Source organism: Scyliorhinus torazame, chromosome 21 (genome assembly GCF_047496885.1).
Source record: "Scyliorhinus torazame isolate Kashiwa2021f chromosome 21, sScyTor2.1, whole genome shotgun sequence".
NCBI classification, from domain to species: Eukaryota; Metazoa; Chordata; class Chondrichthyes; order Carcharhiniformes; family Scyliorhinidae; genus Scyliorhinus; species Scyliorhinus torazame.
Genome location: NC_092727.1, coordinates 115015192 through 115035133, shown reverse-complemented (window position 1 = coordinate 115035133; position 19942 = coordinate 115015192). Strand labels below are relative to the sequence as shown.

Sequence of the window (19942 nt, the reverse complement as noted above, 5' to 3'; positions counted from 1 at the left end):
AGGCTAAAAAGTAACTTCTGATAACTGTCAAAAGCAGGCAGGATATTTTGCTGGGGAAATTTGGCAGCTACAAGATATTATCCCTTTGTTTGACAACGTAGGAAGTCTGTTAATGTTTTGTTTGTCTGCTTACTTCAAGAGAATTGGCTTTAGATCAATGATGTTTCAACGCTGGGGAGAAAAAACACACCAGCTTCCTTCCACACGGCTCACAGAATCCACGTTATAATATTGCATGTCAGAAGACAGAAGTTGGTGCACGGGAGAGAAGGTTCAGCTGATTTTGGACTGATATAGTTCTCACTTTAAGCGTGTTTAATATTTTGTCAATTTGCTCTGCTTCAAAGGATCATTTTAATTGCGAAGAGATCCAGAGCAGTAGCTTGTTAATGTAGTCTAAAGGTGCAATATCATTCTGGCATCGAGAACATCAGAAAGTGGCAGGCATCCAAAATCTTTTCCAGGGATCAATTTATCATGATTGAAATTAATTGCTGTGCCTGGTCTACGCGGACCCAAATACAACAAAGATTGAAGATGCAGGTTTCAGCTTCAGACATTCGATCTTTTTATTGCCATTACTGCCACCAGCAATCGTCCTGACTGTATGGATGGGGTCAAAGGCAAAAGGTGGAAGGTGCTGGTTGTATACATACACACATGAAGGGCCGGATTTTCACCTGTCAACCGAGTCAGGAATGGATCTGATCAATATTTAAAGATCATGTTCCTGGTGGGCGTCCCCAGAAGCGCCGCGGTGAATTGGCTGGGGGTCACCGGGCCTTCATCTGCACCCCATTAGCAGGATGCAAATTAATTTGCCGCCAGCCTCCAGCGGGTTTCAAGATCCGCCATGGTAGGCAACAGCGGAGGATCCTATTGCCGATAGTAAAAGAAAACCAACCCCCGCATACTTACTAAGGGGACCTCCACCCTCCCACAATGGCGCTCCCCAGAGGGTTATCCCACCCCGGGTACTATCCCCTGGCAGTGCAGGGTGTCAGGTGGGCACTGCCTGACCATGTCCTTCTCCCCGCGGGGGGCGATGCTTAACTGCTAGCCCCTGGCGGGTTCCCTTTGACTGCTTCACATTTTTAAAAAGCCATTGTAAACCTTGCCGATGGGAATTTTAATTGTGGGGGGGGGGGGGAGCGATATAGCGGGGTCCGCTAATCATATTCAAATTTATTACCATGTATTGAAATTAGATTGCCGACTTCATTACAATCACTGACAAAGGGGTGGGGAAAATCGGAAAACGAGATCTCACCGGTGAGAATCTCTTTTTCCGATTCTGCCGAGAATTTGCGCCGGCCATTCGCGTTCGCAGTGGATGCAAGCTCATGCCCATAGAATGTATCGCACAGATTTGGCCCAACTAGTCTATACCAGCATCTTATGCTGCACACAGGTTTCCCCCGACCCTCTTCTCCCAACCAACTGAGCACATCCTTTCTCCCCTATGCACTTATCTGGCTTCCCTTTAAATGCATCAGTGCCATTTACCTCAACTACTCCCTGCGGTAGTGAATTCCACACTCTCTGGATAAAGATGTTTCTTCTAAACTTCCCATTGGATTTATTGGCGACATTTTATTTTTTATGGTCTGTCCCTCTGTGCTCTGCAGCAAAATATAATTGTGTGGGACCTGATCACGTAGTGTTACTATACAGAATCTGTTCAGCATTCAGCTGCTTATCATTGAGGCGCCACCACAGCACTGTAGAACGAGGCCTTCTTTCAACTTTAATGCTTGGTTTCTGGCACCTTGACCAAATTTTCTTACGCTGAATCCAAAGTTTCTGACACCAAAGTACTCCTGACGAGCAACTATCCAAACTGGCTGAACACTACAGTTGGATCAGATGATGTTCTCCAAACTGAATCATAATCGCGGGCCAAATTCAGTGCTACAGCCAGCCTAGCTGGAAAAATCCTCGAGCTTCGGGTTTCTCGCACGTTCACTTTGAAATAAAGGAATCATGCCATCGGGGCTCCAAATAAAAATCAAGTGCTGTGTAAGTTAGCCCCCTCAAAGGAGTGAATTGGCAAGCTGCTTTAGATCAGGGGCAATGATCGAATAGTTTGACCGCGATCATTGGCCATGTTCGCAAGGAACTGCACAGATACAATTCGACATTTTGAGGAGAGGAGTGAAAAAAAAATTAGGGTGCGGGGTATACAATCTTTTTTTAAAACTTCCAAGAGTTTAGGCTTTTCCATATCTACTGCACGGTAACAGTTGTTTCTGAAATGTTTGTAATGTCATATTGCATGCAGCGAAATGTAACTTAACGCACTGTAACAAGGAACCATTGCAAACCAAATGATCAGGATTTAACATCTCTCCTTCAGTTGATTGTTGTTTTCAATGTATGCATATCAATAAAAATGTACGGCGAAGCTGCCTCGAACCATTTACTGCATAATAATGTGAGGGAGCCGAGCAGCTAAAACGACAAGAAGGTCTCTTAACACCTGGTCTATCGACTGTCTACAAATGATATTTGAGCTCCCCTCACAGTGTAGGACTGAATAAATCCTGCAAAGCGGCTCCTAATGATGTTAGTGACATTCAATATCTGAACACAGTGTTTCTTTCGATATAGAAGGGAAAGGAATGTGCTTCAGCTTAGCAAAACGAAACCCACCACTGAGAATTGTTCTGTAAATTGAGCAACAAAACAAATAATTGATTGCAGAAAATTAGTTCTTTTTAACAAAATAATCACTTTTAGCTGGTGTTTTGTTTGTTAAAAACGCACAATAGTCTTTCTCTATGGTACTTTCAGCAAGAGGACCACCATCCCCATTCATTGCAAACTTCCTTTTCAAATAGTACAGCAGAACGATTTGGGGAATCGATTTAAACAGTTCAGTTTCAGGTTTTGGCAAGATTCCAATTTGAGGAGTCCCCACAGTTCCGGTCATTATGTCGTTACATAACATGCCCAATCCCAGAGATCCAGTCAGACCTGGTCAAACACATCAAGTACACCCACCCACATGAAGTTAGATTTCTTCCTCATGCTATGACAGGGCACTCTAAGAACCAGCTTCTGGAAGGTAGCACCAGGAGTGCGTGTTATCCCCCTTTAGATTCTCAATCTTGAGCAGCGTGCCACCTCTTTCACCGGCCCCCACCTAAGACAACATGTTTCGAGGAACAGCAGGAAATAAACCCATTCGTTTTTAACTATGTGTGCACCAGCTTACTCCAGCCCTCTCCAGATTTGCCACGTTAAATGAGCATTCAGCATGTAGTTTCAGCTTGCAGTGGAGATAGTGACACTCACCAGCCTTCTGAGCTTGTATGATCTTCACATAGACAGCATCGGCAGATTCAATCAGCATTTTGCTGGTCTGAATCATCTGGAAAACAACAAGAGAGAGAATGAAAAAGCGCACCGCTGATCAGGTCTCTCAAAAGTTGCATAAGGACATACATACGAATTAGGAACAGGAACAGTCCACTCGGCCCCAAAACTCTACTCGATCTTTCAATGAGATCACAGCTGCTCCGATTTCACTCCTGTTTCCGACAGTTTTAAATCTTCTTATCCCTCCGGGCTGAAATCACCCTTAAATACCCTTTATTGCCCATCTTACACATGTGGGCCTCATTCGGGATGAGGGGGCGGGGGGCGGGGGGGAAGAGAAAGAGTTATCCCATAACCGCATATATACTTCCAGCATAAATTACTGAACAGCCAGTGATAGTCACAAAACAGTCTTTGGTCGTTACTAAAGCAAAGATTTCTTTTCTCCCTACGCCAAAGGTACTGAAGTCAATTTTGCAGCTTCTGTTTGTACTAAGTTAACTTAGCATAGACAGTGAATTGAACCTGGGACCATCTTGTTCGAGATTTTTCAAGGAAGAGATAGATATATTTTTGATTTTAAAAATCGAGTTAAGGGGATAAGGGCAACAGGCAGGGAGGTGGATTTGAGACCAGGAAGAGATCAGCCATGATCTGATTGAATGGGCAGCAGGCTCGAAGGGCTGAATTGCCTATTTCTGCTCCGAATTCCTGTGTTCCTATGAACCAATTCAACTGTTCCCCATTATAACCAGTTGACCCCTCAAAGGAAAAACATTTTATAGATTTCCTGAACCCGAAACATCAGGATAAATTGTGCATTCTGAACATTAGCAGGTTGTCACCTTCTCTCTGATAGAGTTAACAATATTGACATTTTACACAATGCTGAGAGCCAATATAAAGTCCCTGATTGTTACTTTTGCATTAGCACACATTATTGTAGCATGCATATTGTACTGAAAATTACAAAATCACAAATCCACTTAATGTTCTCGGATTAACCAGCTGACAATTCCATAAAATTAAAGATCTTTTAACTCACTCATTTAGACAGAGAAAAATTGCTCAATTCTGAAACATTATTGTGGAAATGGCCATAGCAGTTTTAATCTTGTATTAATGTAACATTACGAAATACTGTAAAGTACTTTCAAATAGTCTTGGAAATCAAACAGTCTGGATTGTTTGTGAAGACCTCTAGATTCACAAATCACTATTCCCGTACCAGCCTCCCCAAACAGGCGCCGGAATGTGGCGACTAGGCGCTTTTCACAGTAACTTCATTGAAGCCTACTTGTGACAATAAGCGATTATATTATTATTATTGAGCACATCAGGTCCAACCTATTCTCGAGTCAAAGACCCCATGCACAGCTTTTGAGAAATTAGTTGGCTGAAATACTATTATAAAAATACTTCCATTGGTATTTATTTGCAGAGAAACACATTACTAATGTACAGCTCCTAACCAATGGTATCATTCTGCGTTTATTTATAGGGACGTGAATCCCCAGGTAATGCCCGCAACCTGTATACAGTTAAACATAATTAACAAGTTTTGCCCAGCATGAGGTTTTATGCTCCATCAAGATTCATATACAGTACTTTAGTGTCAATAATTATTACGGGCTACAGAGCATGCTGCAGCAGGCTGGGAACTGGTACATAAAACAGCAAAAAAGTAATTATATTATTTTATGTACCAAATAAAACAGTCAAGAAAAGCTGACAGTGTCAAATTAAACTCCTGTAAAATAAATACTTTAAAATGTCAATTCATTGTACATCAAAAACTTCAAACGTACTAATAAAATCATGTCCTTGTATGCTGGTTTCTTCGGACCTGGAATATTCAAACATCTATCAATCTGGAAGCTGCATTTTCAGAATGCTCCTCGGTACAACAATTAGACTGAGATCTTAATGAGGCAGTCCATGTTAAAAATTAAGTGTCAGCAGAAATGCATGGTGCATCAGTGTTTGCATACTTCTGAAACAATTTATTGGCTTAGATATTGATGTCTAAATAGAACATCAGTGAGAACAGTATGTTCAAATAATGCAGCCACCTCAAATGAGGGGCAGGTTAAACTCAAAAATTCGAATTATGTCGAACCATCATTAGCTTCACCAAAATAGCATCTCGTTGCTTGCCTTGGTTTTGAAATTAATTGAATGGCATAAAGCTCACATTTTCCTGTGGCAGATACAAACAAACTTGCTACAGGCAGTTTAGTCACCATTTCAAGTCGATGTGCCCATTAACGATGTGATGAAGTGTTAACGACTGCCAATTTGCCTCTCTGCCATTGAAAATGAACTGTTACATGTGTGTGTGGAAGTTCAGTCCATCAGGTTTTAATTACTGAAAATTTTTAAATGTAAAATGTATCTTATTTGAAACTTTTCCTTTGCCTCATCCTTACTCTCTCAGTCCAATCTCCCCTTCCCACTTTATTTGGCTTATTGGGATGTTGAATTCACTGACTTTAATGTACACTCACTTCTGATTTTTTTTTAAGAGATGCACAGTTTCTTGTGCTGTTGCCTCACTGCAATGTTATCAGCTCACCCTTTTATCAACTGGCTACCCAAAATAGTTTTTTTTTAAACTAAGCGTATACGGTCAAGACAAACTATCAGCTGTCAAGGGCTTGAATAAGGTAAAGATTTAAGAATGGTACAAGAAAGATTGAAGAAGCTAGGATAAAATAAAGTTTAAATCATGGGATGGAAGAGGAATTGATGAGTGCAGTTGCCTGGATGGGTTTGGATATGCAAATTAGCTCAGGAACAAGGTCAATATTTTACTTGCGTGAAATAGAGAACAATAGAAGTATAGAATTTTAGGTGTTAAAATTGCAGAAGAGCGGAGTTCAAAGTGGAGACATGAGAATACAATTCACACGCGTGTGCTAAAGGCCTGGTTTCGAAAGCAAATTGTTCAAATAGGAAGAGGTTAAATGGGAAATATGGCATATTAGTGGTCAGTAGCTCTGTATTGACAGGAGAGGTGGAAAGGAGAAAAGAAGAGAAGTAGCTGAAAAACAGTTACGACCACAGCCATGCTCGGCTGAAAAGAGGAGAAAGCAGAATTCTAGACTAAAGGCTGCTGATTTGAAACCCTCAGAGACAAACTATGCTGAACAGAAGAAGGCTCCCAAAACCCAAGTCTCGAGTGGTAACTACTTGCTGGATTTAGCTCAGAGTTATACTGCATGGGATGATTAGTATGGGGCAAGGGCATTTCTCAGAGTTCTAGGACGTGGATTGATAGAAATGGTGATAATACAAGAATATTGGGCGAGATTCTCCACTCCCGCGCCGGTTGGGAGAATCGCCTGGGCTGCCAAAATTTCCCGGGCCGCCGCTCCGACGCCCTCCCGCGATTCTCCCAAGCGGCGGGAACGGCCCGGTCGAGTTACACGGGCCGCAGGCCGGAGAATCGCCGGAGACACCCAAAATGGCGATTCTCCGGCACCCCCGCTATTCTCAGGCCTGGATGGGCCGAGCGGCTAGGCCAAAACGGCGGGTTCCCCCCGGCGCCGTCCACACCTGGTCGCTGCCGTCGGGAACGGTGCGTGAACGCTGGGGCGGGCGGCCTGCGGGGGGGCGAGGGGGGATCCTGCACCGGGGGGTACCTTAAATGTGGGGTGGCCCGCGATCGGTGCCCACCAATCATCGGGCCATCCTCTCTGAAGGAGGATCTCCTTCCTTCCGCGGCCCTGCAAGATCCGTCCCCCATCTTCTTAGAGAGGACGGCAACCACGCATGCGCGGATGATGCCCGTCATGAGGCGCGGCCGCGTCATCTATGCAGCGCCGCCTTTACGCGGGCGACAAGGCCTGGCGCGTGTAGATGACGCGGCCCCGATCCTGGCCCATTGTCAGGGCCTGAATCGGTCGGGATCAGGGCCGTTTCGCGCCGTCGTGAACCTCGCCGGCATTCACGACGGCGCGGCCACTTCGGCGCGGGAGTGGAGAATCCCGCCCATTGTGTTTGCACGTGTCTGTTGGGGGGGGGGGGCAGTTGGCTGGACAGCTGGTTTCGTGATACAGAGCGAGGCCAGCAGCATGGGCTCAATTCCCGTATCGGCTGAGGTTATTCATGAAGACCCCGTCTTCTCAACCTTGCCCCTCGCCTGAGGTGTGGTGCCCCTCGCCTGAGGTGTGGTGACTCTCAGGTTAAACTACCACCAGTCAGCTCTCCCCCTCAAAGGGGAAAGCAGCCTATGGTCATCTGGGATGATGGTGACTTTACTTGTGCATCTGTAGCTCTTACTTAGTTAAGTGTACCTTTGTTTTGTCTTTGGCCATTCTATTCTGTGCTTTACCCATTAATAAACCTTCTTCTATGTGAATGGTTAAAAAAAGACTTTTCCTCACAGGTTTGTATAACTGTCCTCACATTATGCCAAAATGAATTGAAGAACCGGCATTCCAAGTTATCCATCTGGATTTTGGGATACCCTCCCATCCAACATCAGTGGGGTTCTTAACACAGCAAATATTATAGATGCCCTGTCATGGCAAAATATGGGGCTGGATTCTCTGATTTCTGGACGAAGCGCTGACGCCGGCGTGGGAACAGTGGCGTTTTACGCCAGAAAAATGGCGCCACAGAGGCACCGGTTCTGGGACAGTTGTGGGCTTGCAGTCGCGCCAGGGAAAGCTCCCGGCACCCACCGCAAAAATGGCTGGAGAATGGCCGGGTCAGTGGCCGTGCATGTGCACAGCGGTGGCCGCGCGCAGACCCGGCCTGCCAAATAATGACCCCCAGTAACCTCACTCGCCACCCCCGGATCACCTCCACAGCCCTCGCCGAAGCCCCCTCCCCGCTACCGACTGTGGCGGTGGTGGTCAGTCTGCAACCGCCACAAGGGGTTGACGGAACAAAATAGCACAAGTGTTCCCCGCCGTCGGGAACTCGGCCCAACGGGGGCGGAGCATCAGGGGAGGGGCTTCCAATGACACACCACTCCTCTCCAACGGGGTGTGGCGCGCAACATGATGATGCCATTTCGGAGAGAGCGGAGACTCCAGATATTGGTGTCGGGCAATGAGGAATCCCACCCATGGTCAACTTTCCGGCGATCTGGAAGCAATGCCATGGGCGATCCACTAGTGATCTTCAAAGCAATTAAAGTTGCACCTAAAAATGCAAATTTCAATAGGACTTCCCCGGTTTGTTACAGCAAAATGTAAAATCCTTTTTTCAGAAAGAAAATGCATCACAGCACACCATTCCCCAAAATATCTTCAACACCAGCAGACTTGAGGAAAATAAATTTTGTAATTAAAATTAATTAGCAACTGTAAACAAGAAATTAGCACAATTCATTAACAACCCATTCCTAATAGTCCGACAATTATACAAGTGTCATGAGGACCGAATATAAATTTGCTTACTGAGTTTTAAATGATTTAAGTTAGCTGCACAAGATGCATCAAAGTCGCTGCAATGATTAATAAATCAGCCCTAATGGAATGAGAATTACACGGTTCAATAAATTAAAGTCCACAAGTCTTTGCAAAAGAAAAATGCTGCAGATGCTGGTAATATGAAACAAAAGCAAAAAATGCCTGAACTACTAAACAGGCCGAGCAGCATCAGTGGAGAATGTGAGGAAACACGAATACTTACCTTGAATCTTAAAATCGCAGTTTGGGTTTTTTAAAATGTATGGTACGATTCTCCGAAATGGAGACAGAGGGCAGGATTCTCCCCAACCCAGCGGGGCGGGTGGTCCCGGCGTGATGGAGTGGCGGGAACCACTCCTGCGTCGGGCTTCCCCAAAGGTGCGGAAGTCCCCGCACCTTTAGGGGCCAGGCCCGCGCGGGAGTGGTTTCCACTCCACCAGCTGGCGTGGAAGGCCTTTGGCGCCACGCCAGACAGGGCCGAAAGGACTTCGCCGGCCTACGTAAGTCCACGCATGCGCGGGAGCGCCAGCGGCTGCTAACGTCATCCCCACGCACGCGCAGGGGAGGGGGTCTCTTCCGCCTCCGCCATGGTGAAGACCATAGCGAAGGCGGAAGAAAAAGAGTGCCCCCATGGCACAGGCCCGCCCGCGGATCGGTGGGCCCCGATCGCGGGCCAGGCCACCGTGGGGGCCCCGCGCGCCCCCCCCCCCCCCCCTGGACCCCGGACCCCGCCTGCGCCGCCTGCTCCCGTCGGTAAGGTAGGCGCTTTAATCCACGCCGGCGGGAGAGGGTTGATAGCGGCGGGACTTCGGCCCCTCGCGGGCCGGAGACTCGCCGGGGTTTGGCCCGCCGACCAGTGCAATTCCGGCCCCCGCCGAATCTCTGGTGGCGGAGAATTCGGGACACGGCGGGGGCGGAATTCACGCCAGCCCCCGGCGATTCTCCGACCCTGCGGGGGGTCGGAGAATCCCGCCCAGAGTGTTCACGCCGTCGCGTTTCACGCCGCTCCAGCCTCCCTTCCCGGTGCCAACTGGGCGCCGCGCCAACCCGCAAATGGGCGGGGGACATCCTCAACGTTGCCGGCCCCGACGCAACATGGCGCGGGGGTTCAGGGGCCGGCCGCGTAATAAAATATTCCGGGGGCTGGAGAGGCCGGCCCGCCGATCGGTGGGCCCCAATCGTGGGTCAGACCCCATCGAAGGCCCCCCCCTCAGTGAAGGAGCACTTTTCCCCGCCCCACAGGCCGCCCCCCGACCCTACGCGCAGAGTTCCCGCCGGCTGCGAGCAGGTGTGAACGGCGGGACTCTGCCGTTTCCGCACGGCCACTTGGCCTATCAAGGCCGGAGAATTGGCGGACCGGCCGTGGCCAGCGACCGTTGCCGCGCCAAACGCGCCGGCGCAAATGGCGCCGATTCTCCGAGGAGCGGAAAATCGCCTACCGGCGTCGGACCGGCGCCGCGGGAAAAAATGGCGCGAACGCCGATTCTCCCATACGGCGCGGCATGGGAGAATCCCGCCCCCTATTTGGTCCTTACATGCATGTAGCAGCCGGAAATTGCCACACAAGCATAGTTAGTATCTTTTACCGCATACGGGCCAGGAATGAGCCTTGTGCGCCCATGCAGAAGACAATGAAGCAAAGTGAAACAATGCAAAATGTCAGGTCATATGACCTGACCTGAACCGGAGCACCATTCCAAGGACGGTTTCTCAGGAAACAGGACATAATGGTTGGGGGGGGGGGGGGGGGGGGGTCCGTGAAGAAAGCCCCAGGCAGGAATAAGGACAGGGGTCAGAAATAGATCTTGTTAAGTAAAGTTGAGAGAGAGAGGGAGCTGCAAGGAACAGACTTGAAGTAAAGCGGGTTTGAGAGAATCCCTGAAGATCTGAGGAGGTGGCTGAAGGTTGGGGTGTTCTTACTGCTGGCTGTTTGGAGCAGTGGTGTTCCGCTCGGCACGGTGGAAGATCTACAATTGCATAAATTTGGGTTGAGTCTGTCATTTACTTTGGAGTGTGCTGTGCCTGACCACAGTTTGCCTGTTAGTTCATATATACTGCATATTCTCCTTGATTGGAGTGTACGATAGACATTATAAATTGTTTTATCTTTCTGAATTTTTATTTTAGGGTGTAATATAGTCCTTTTTTCTTCTTGAATAAATGTTTTATTCTTTGTGTTAAAAGTTCATCCGTAAACCCCTGTGAATTTGTTCAGTAACTTTCCTCAATGGTTTAAAAAAAATGTTAGGATCTATTAAGCCAGCTGGGATTGAAACAAGAGAGAAACAAAGTTAATGGCTGGAGGTGAGTTTCAATTGGTCGGAGGGGTTATGAGGTCAGACGGGAAGGTGTGGGGTGGGGATCTTTCACTTGATTAAATTTGGGGGGATGCCGGGACAAGGATTGAGAATGACCTTCCCACTCAGAGGCCAATTGGGGCCCTTAAGTGGCCACTAAAGGCTCATATCCCGCCACTGTTGGTATTCAACCATTGGTGGAAGGTAACTGCCCCATGTCAATTGCACCACGCTGGAAGCCATCCGACAAAGCGATTTAAATCACTAACTTCAGATGGTCTGCCAGATTTACAATCAGTTACTCTGAAAGAGTCAAAATGAAAAAAAGCACTTATAGCTCGAAAGTAACCATTTTAAAGGCACAGATCGAACCCGCCCAGACGTCCGACATGACAGACCCCCCCTCCCCCCTCCTCTCCTCCTCCCCCCTCTCATTTCCCCCCCACCCCCCCACCCCCCCAAAACCAACCTGACCAGGTCCAACTACTACCCTGACCCCAAAGACCTTTTCAACCTCTGGGTGCTGATCCAGTTTTTTTTGCCCAATCCTGGACTCTGTGCCGCATTGGGAACTCCGCGACCAGTGGCGTGCAGTGGTGAATCCTGCTCCCTGTCTAACCTAATGGATTGTTATCATGGGTGCGCCTTTCCATCTGCCTCCTCAGATGCCCACATATATGATAGAAAACAGCTAAGGCCTGGCTGTTCTGAGAACAATAAAGACAAGCAGCTTGGACTCAATTACCCAGAGATGAGAGCCACTTCTGTTCCTACCGGCCTCTGGGGGACTACAGCCTGTTGAGGACTGAGGACCAGTTGTATAAACTTGGCTTGTGTCCCTCGTATTTAGAAGATTGAGGAAAGATCCGGTCAAAGTATTTAAAATGATTAAAGGGTTTTGATAGGATATATACAGAAAATCCATAACAAGAGAGGGTAATCTTAAAATTAGAAAGAGGCCCATTAGGAAATTAAATCAGTAATCATTCCTTTCCCCATGGACAGTAATGAAACCTGCAACTCGCTACATCAAAAAAGCTGCAGTGTAACCAGTCCTTGAACAAGAACATAGTGAACTTAAAGGAAGTCAACATTCAAGGTAAAGCAAGTATAAACAGTTTGTAAGTGGTCCATCAGAAATGGGCCAGGTTTTGTATTCCTGGAACCAATGAGACTTTTAACTAAACTTTTCTTCAAAAAGCTAACTGGGAGCCAAAATGAAATTATTTAGACAGAGACACGATAAAGTGACTTATAAATATATGAACCAAGACATGGCTGATGTAATTAGACCACACATTGGTATGTATTTGTCCAGATTTAAGTCAGCATCTTGACCACTGAACCAGTGGCCTTTCTGTAAATAAAACTTACAAGCTAACACTTGTGGCTCCATTACATCTGGGTTGGCAGCCACATGCCTTGGAAACGCCAACTCCAAAACTGCTTCAGTGGGTAAAATTCATTCCCCAATCTGATGATGCTGATAAATCCAGAGTATTCCCCATCAAAACACCACCTTTATATGCAATGGATTCTTCACAAACACAGGATGTGGAACTGATACAAGATTTAAGATGTTACAATCAAACTAAAAGAGGGGGCTTGTCAATCATTGTCACGGGTATTTAAAAAAAATGTATTGTAAGAAATGTATGTCTAGGGACAAGGGAGCGACTTAAGGATAACCGTGTTGGTGGGGTTGATCATTTGCGCAGTTGGGAATGAACTTCCCTGAATCATTGTCAGGCTGAAAACTGCTCAAAATTGAAGAGAGTAAAAGCGAACAGTGTTTGTGGCTATAGATCAAATTTGAAGGGATCAAGGGCACTGGCATTTGTAAGTTATTGGAGGTACAATAAACCGTTGAGAGAATTGGATTGGTTCAGGCTTGTAAAGAGACAGCCCACTCTCATTAACTAAACATCTCAATCAACATTCACCTTTGTCACAATAATGCAACATCTCACTTGCTTAAATTTGTTGAGTATTGAATAGTGATTAATCGCATTTATTAGCTAATATTACCAACGGCCATCATCTATTTGGCATTAAAAGGTCGGTCGGAGAGAAGCATAAGCAGACACACTGAATATCTGCAAACTATTTGCAGAATGTTCCTGTTTAATGGACTTAGATTTTTTCAACTGCACACGTCAGAATTCCCACTCAGGAGTTTACATCCATCGCTAACAAAAACAAATTAAATATACTGAGCATACAAATGGCAGCTAATTGCTTATTTTGTAAAGAGGATAAAAATAACTTCCAAGGAAGTAATTCATGACAGGTCAGTTCAGATGCGACCTCAAGACATCAACTGCAGACCCGGCATTGTTTTTGCTGTCAGGCCAGAATTCAGCTCTGTCTACAACAGAATGCTGCAAATACTGAAAAGGCCACGGAACATCTGTGTACGTGTAACTGTGCATGTGTCTCTCTCTTTCCTTAGTGCATAAATCTCTTTGCATCCTCCAAGTCAAAGTGGTGATGCATGTTGTGGGATGAATCGCAATAGCTCTCTAATGCCTCGATCATCCAAGTTGCATGTTTCGTCCAAGAGACGAGGTAGTGCGAGGGGGTCGGGCAATGTTAGTCCAACTCACTGGGTGAGAAATATCATAGGGACAGCTGGAATGCAGTCTTTAGACTCCACCCATAGGGAGCAATTTTAACTTATTCCACGCTCAGGAAACTGACGGGATTGGATTCAATGATGGTTTTACACACAGCCTGATTTAACTCTCTTTAAAGTCAGAGAAATTATTTGGCCAAGTGTAACATTCCACTTGATCCCATGGAGTTCCCACCCTACAAGTGCGTTAAACTTTCTCCAAGTGTCAACAGGTTATTGCAGCATCATATATAGGAACATTTCTGTCCATTTGTAAGTTCATAGATCATAGACTTTACAGTGCAGAAGGAGGCCATTCGGCCCATCGAGTCTGCACCGGCTCTTGGAAAGAGCACCCCACCCAAGGTCCACACCTCCACCCTATCCCCATAACCCAGTAACCCCACCCAACACTATGGGCAATTTTGGACACTATGGGCAATTTATCATGGCCAATCCACCTAACCCGCACATCTTTGGACGGTGGGAGGAAACCGGAGCACCCGGAGGAAACCCACGCACACACGGGGAGGATGTGCAGACTCCGCACAGACACTAATGGGTAGCAGTACATTTCATTGATTTTCATCATCTTAACGAAGGAGGTTTGAACTTAATCACAACACACCCACTGGATGGATGTGTCTAGTTTTAAATTGACAGCATTTAGTCATTTATTTTTCTCTCACACACAAATAATCACCACAATCCAAAACAGAACTGATCTTGTTTAAAAGAAAATCAGAAAATCCACAAGAGAGGGAGAGGCATCGATGTGAAATGTTGGCTGGGGGTTTTACAGGGTCCAGGAAGCGTGCCGGGAAGCAGGATGGTGAGGCGGTGGGGAAATGGAAAATAAAATCAGCTGGCAGGGGATGGTATGCTCGTCACCTCCCACTGTTGCTGGTATTTTTCCAGTAACGGGCAAGGTGGCAAATAGCCCTTCCATACTCAAACCAATTGATGATCTTAAGTAGCCAGTTACAGGCCCCCTCCCACCCTTGACACTCTACCAACAGCTGGGCACTTTACGACTAAACCCTGGATGCCTTACAGGCGCAGTGTGAAGCCCCTCTGAATGAGCACCCTATGCTCCACAGAAGGCCCACCAATGCCCCCAGTGGCAAAGGCTTGAAATACACAACCCCTGCCCTCAGCACTGGCTACCCCATCTCACTGGTAAGCCCAACTTAACGTACCGCCATTTTAGGGCCTCCGCCACTGTTGCTGCGCTTGGTCCGCTGCAGTTCCAGCAGTGACCACTGCTAATGGGGGCGTCGATGAGCTTAAAGAGCTGCCAGCCCTCGGATCGGTTGGCAGCTCCTGGGGGCAAGACCTTGTTCCCCAAAGGGACAGGGATTGCGACTGCAGGCAATTAATTGTCCGATGAACGTAAAATGCGGTTGGTGCTATGACCAGTCAGGGCGGCATCCCCCCGCCCCCCCACTGCTCGGCCATTAACTCTGTTCCTCGCTCCACAGACCTGATGAGTGTTTGTAGCATCTGCAGTATCTTGCTTTTTAATAATCTCTTGTTGATTGTATGCAAGTTACTTGCTCCTTTTGGCTCCATCACAGTACTGACTATATTTCAAATGTAATTTATTGGTTGTGAAGCACTTTGCCACATCCTGAGGATATGATAAAACCTGTATAAAATCTCGCTCTCCTTTAAAGACATTAGCTGATGTATTTTTATGGTTCATATCTTTTTGATGTGTTACCTCGTTAATATTTGTTGCTTGGCAAATAGATAAACATCAGCAAACATTGTAGACTTAGAAAATGTGCTTTCCTCTAGACAGGTCTAAAGAATGAAGGCAAAAGATGCCAGGAAGGAGCTCTATTCTTTTCTGGGTCATCTCCAAATGCACCATTTGCAAATTACTCAGAAGAGGGCAATTCAAATGAAATGACCTTTCAAGATTCACTTCTTTGTAGCTAGTTTATTTTGTCCTTGTAGCTATTTTCATTCTCTTTGCAAAATGTACAACCAATCCCCCCAGTTGCATGTTCAGTCTATTTAGGTTTCCCTTTGTTAGGAATGGCAACTCCACAGAAGGAGGGCTATGTTAGCATCAAACTCTCCTGGTCAGCTCTGTCAAACGTTTCCAACCGTCATTGACTTTTGCTTCCAATTGCCTTGAATGTATCATTCTAGCTGGCTAATGTGTCGCTAGTTCCATGAGCCTCAACCAAACTTTGTATGTTGAAGCTGACCAAATGCCCTCTGTAAATTCAGCTACCTCATGCCTGCTGGGGAACTCTCATTCACCACTGTGCTGCCTGACCAAAGAGTCCTAACAGATGGATTAGACATGGTCCACACTAAATCTATGCAGACTGTACCTTATTGGCTTTATGCTCTTTGGATAAGTACTGATAACACAACACTCGAGTTGGTTCATCATTACAAATGTTCGGCTGGCTGCTCTCTAATTCAAAGTAAGAAGTCTTACAACACCAGGTTAAAGTCCAACAGGTTTGTTTCAAACACTAGCTTTCGGAGCACTGCTCCTTCCTCGGGTGAATCTGAGGAGCAGTGCTCCGAAAGCTAGTGTTTGAAACAAACCTGTCGGACTTTAACCTGGTGTTGTAAGACTTCTTACTGTGCTCACCCCAGTCCAACGCCGGCATCTCCACATCATCTCTATTTCACATCTCATTTATTTTCTGAATATGAGAATAATAATTGATGTCCTCCAGCTCCTCTACATATGCAACTCTCAAAATGATTAACCAGAGCCTTAACTATTCTTCCCTCATGTCCTGAAGGATTCCAGAATATAATTAATTATCTACAGTATCCAGGACATATTTTAATTCCTCCTCAACTGTTTTTTAATAAATCACCTTTCTTCCTTCTCCAAATCATAATTTATTATCATATCTGCCTATGTTTGTGACTTCCAGATTTGATTACTTTAATGCACCCGTGGTTGGCTTCCCATTGCGTCACCTTCTTCCATAAACTTCATCTAATTTAAAATTCTGCAGTCTTTAACTCATCCTGCATTAATTTCAACTTGTCCATTATACCCATCCTGCATCATGTCTGACTTACCTATTACACACACCTTTGTTGGTGTGCATTGGCACCTAGTCTCCCAGCATCTTAAAATTAAAATTCCAATCCTTGGGTTTAAATGTCTTGATGGCCTCGCTTGTCCCCACCTTTGTCATTTCTTCCCGTCCCGATAGCACCCCTCCCCTTCTTGCCCTCTGTTCCTTCAGGTCCAGCCTCTTACACATCCCTCTGCCTTTCTGCCACAATTGGCGATGATACCTTCAGCTGGCTGGGCCATACGATCTCAAATTCTCTCTCTTAATCACGAGCAATAAATTCTCTGCCATAGATGCCTCATCCAGTTTAATGGCATCAGTAACTCACTTAGATCCCATGCTCTTCACAAGCTCTTCATGACCTTTCTAATACAGGGATGGTCTCGAAAGTCAGATATGAATGGTGGACTTGTTTTCATTAGCAAGTGAACATGCAGAATTTTTGTTACCATTTAATTTCAAACTCACATCCATGCAATGTTATAAAAATACTGAATATGCATCCCCACATTTTGCTTGACTTAAGCAAAATTGCCATTAAATATGACCTGTTTTAAACCTTGTCAAAGCTTTATTTTCTGGTTGCAAACTTGGCTGGTTTTACTCTTTTTAGTTCAATGTTCACAATCAGAAGGAAATGTCACTTTTGCTGAGCGCCTGGGACCAAAGACTTCCTGACACAATAGATGTGGGGGGGGTGTTAGCCAGAAAAGACCAGGCTAATAATTAATTGCTATTTACAATTTTTGGAGGAAAGTAACATTTTAACCACCTGTCAATCTCAGTGTTCTTATAGAAACATATAAGATTATGAAGGGAACAGATAGGATAGATGTGGGCAGGTTGTTTCCACTGGCGGGTGAAAGCAGAACTAGGGGGCATATCCTCAAAATAAGGGGAAGTAGATTTAGGACTGAGTTTAGGAGGAACTTCTTCACCCAAAGGGTTGTGAATCTATGGAATTCCTTGCCCAGTGAAGCAGTAGAGGCTCCTTCATTCAATGTTTTTAAGATAAAGATAGATAGCTTTTTGAAGAATAAAGGGATTAAGGGTTATGGTGTTCGGGCCGGAAAGTGGAGCTGAGTCCACAAAAGATCAGCCATGATCTCATTGAATGGCGGAGCAGGCTCAAGGGGCCAGATGGCCTACTCCTGCTCCTAGTTCTTATGTTCTTATGTTTCATTTTCCCCACCCCACAAAAGAATGCATCATTTACCTGCAACTCATTTCCCAAGGACGCGACTGAGAGACAGAGCCACAATATGGAATGTCAAAATGTTTTCCAGTGGTCAAGGAACATGCTGAAAAACTCAAAAGGTGTGAAGGGGACTCCAGAAAGCATGGGTATACATGCATGAAGTTAATGGCATGCCACAAAGATGCTTTGCCACATTTTTTTTTTTAAATATAGAAATGAGACAAACATCTTAATACAAGTCTGACAAAGCTTTGAAAATACTAGGATCTATACAGTAACTTTGAAAAATGACTAGTCTGAGACCAGTAGCTTTACAGAATGACCTGCATACGGGCAGCAACATCTTAGTCAGCCACTCACCCGCTGCAGTTCAACCATTGATGGAATCCCAGGGAAATGTTTTTCTTTATTCTTTCATGAAGTGTGGGCATCGCTGAGCCAACATTTATTGCCCATCCCTAATTGCTCTCGAACTGAGTGGCTTGCTAGGCCATTTCAGTTGAAACATTCAGTCAGACACATTGCTATGGGTCTGGAGTCACATGTAGGCCAGGCCAGGCAAGGACAGATTTCCTTCCTGATAGGACCTTAGTGAACCAGATGGATTTTTAGACAAATCGGCAATGGTTTCATGGTCATCATCAAACTTTAATTCGAATTGCACCATCTGTCATCTGGTGGGATTCGAACTCGGGTCCCAAGAGGGTTACCCTGAGTCTCTGTATTACTAGTCCTGTGACAATACACTAAACCACCACCTCTTCCTTCAAGAAATATTGAAGAATATTGATATTTAAGAAGTACAGCAAGAAACTAGATGCCATTTAGATCTGAATGAAGTCACTACAAATCAACTTGAATTGTTTCAGAAACTACATTGTGTTACGACCGCATGGGCTAGTGTCCAGCCAATTCCAGCCCCACTTGACCCGGAGTCCCAACACAATTGGAATTAATAACTAGTTCTTAGAAAACACCCAAAGCCCTTAGCTTCCCAATAACTACAGTCATCAATTTTGTAAATTTAAACACAATTAAGTTTTAAAAATAACAATAACTATAATCAAATATGCAGAAAATACAACAAATTACTATCACCACTGCTGCTTATGGCTACTCCTGCCAGGAGATCTGCTGTCATGTCCATCCGTCTCACACCATCTACTCTAGCTCAGCTGCAATCGCTCTGTGTCGTCCGTCATCCAACTACGTACAGGTCGATTCCTCTATCTGCAGCCCTCCACTTTGCTTTCCAGAAAAGATCTCTGCAGCTTTTCAGCTCTGAGCAAGTGACCAAAATACTGCCATTTTCTTTATTCGATGAGCTTTTTATATAGGTCTGAGTGTCTACATTTCAAAGGCCTCCGTTTTCTTCAACAGATCTCTACTTAATGTCTGAGACGTTCAGGAAAGTGATCAAATGGCGCATCTTACGAGTTTTATTCTTCATTACAAGCTTGATTTTTATTGTTGTTAGCACGTCCTTCACCTTCACGAAACCGGCACTCTTTATCCTTCTTCTAACTTCTGCATCCCAACGGCCACCTTCTGTTATCATTTGTCCGAAAGAGACAAACTTACCTGTTTATTCCAGTGTGGTACCTTCCACTTCAATCTTCACTCTAGTTTCTTCTAATGTCTTCCTTCCGACTACCATTGTTGTTGCCTTTAGGGTGTTCGTACTCGATCCATATTCTAAACGTCTAGATCTTACCTGATCAATGAGATTTTGTAGGGCTTCTTCAGTTTCTGCAGGTAGCACAGGGTTGTCGGGTATAGCAGGAGTTCGTGAATGCAATGTTTCATCCATGCACATAAATTAAAATAAATATATTCCAAGCAAAATCAAAGGAACGGTGAGAGGTTATTAATTTTGCTCATAATTCTTTCACACGAAGGACACTTTTTTCCTCCAATCCAAAACGTGTTTTGTTTTAAAAAAAAGCTCGCTCGCAATTTTCCTTTTGTACTTGGTGAAACATTATACATTCGTATTTTAATGTTTAATTTGGTGCATTGAGCTAATT

The 19942-nt window shown here is 45.3% G+C and overlaps 1 protein-coding gene across 2 annotated transcripts in view; it reads right to left on the bottom strand.

The window, feature by feature from the left end:
- Positions 1 to 19942, bottom strand: part of LOC140398536 (inactive phospholipase C-like protein 2) — a 265583-nt gene that overhangs the window by 61639 nt on the left and 184002 nt on the right. For both annotated transcript variants that reach the window (XM_072487317.1, XM_072487318.1), the window contains exon 4: positions 3298 to 3373. In XM_072487317.1, coding sequence (XP_072343418.1) covers positions 3298 to 3373 — 76 coding nt within the window. The remainder of the gene's footprint in view (positions 1 to 3297; positions 3374 to 19942) is intronic.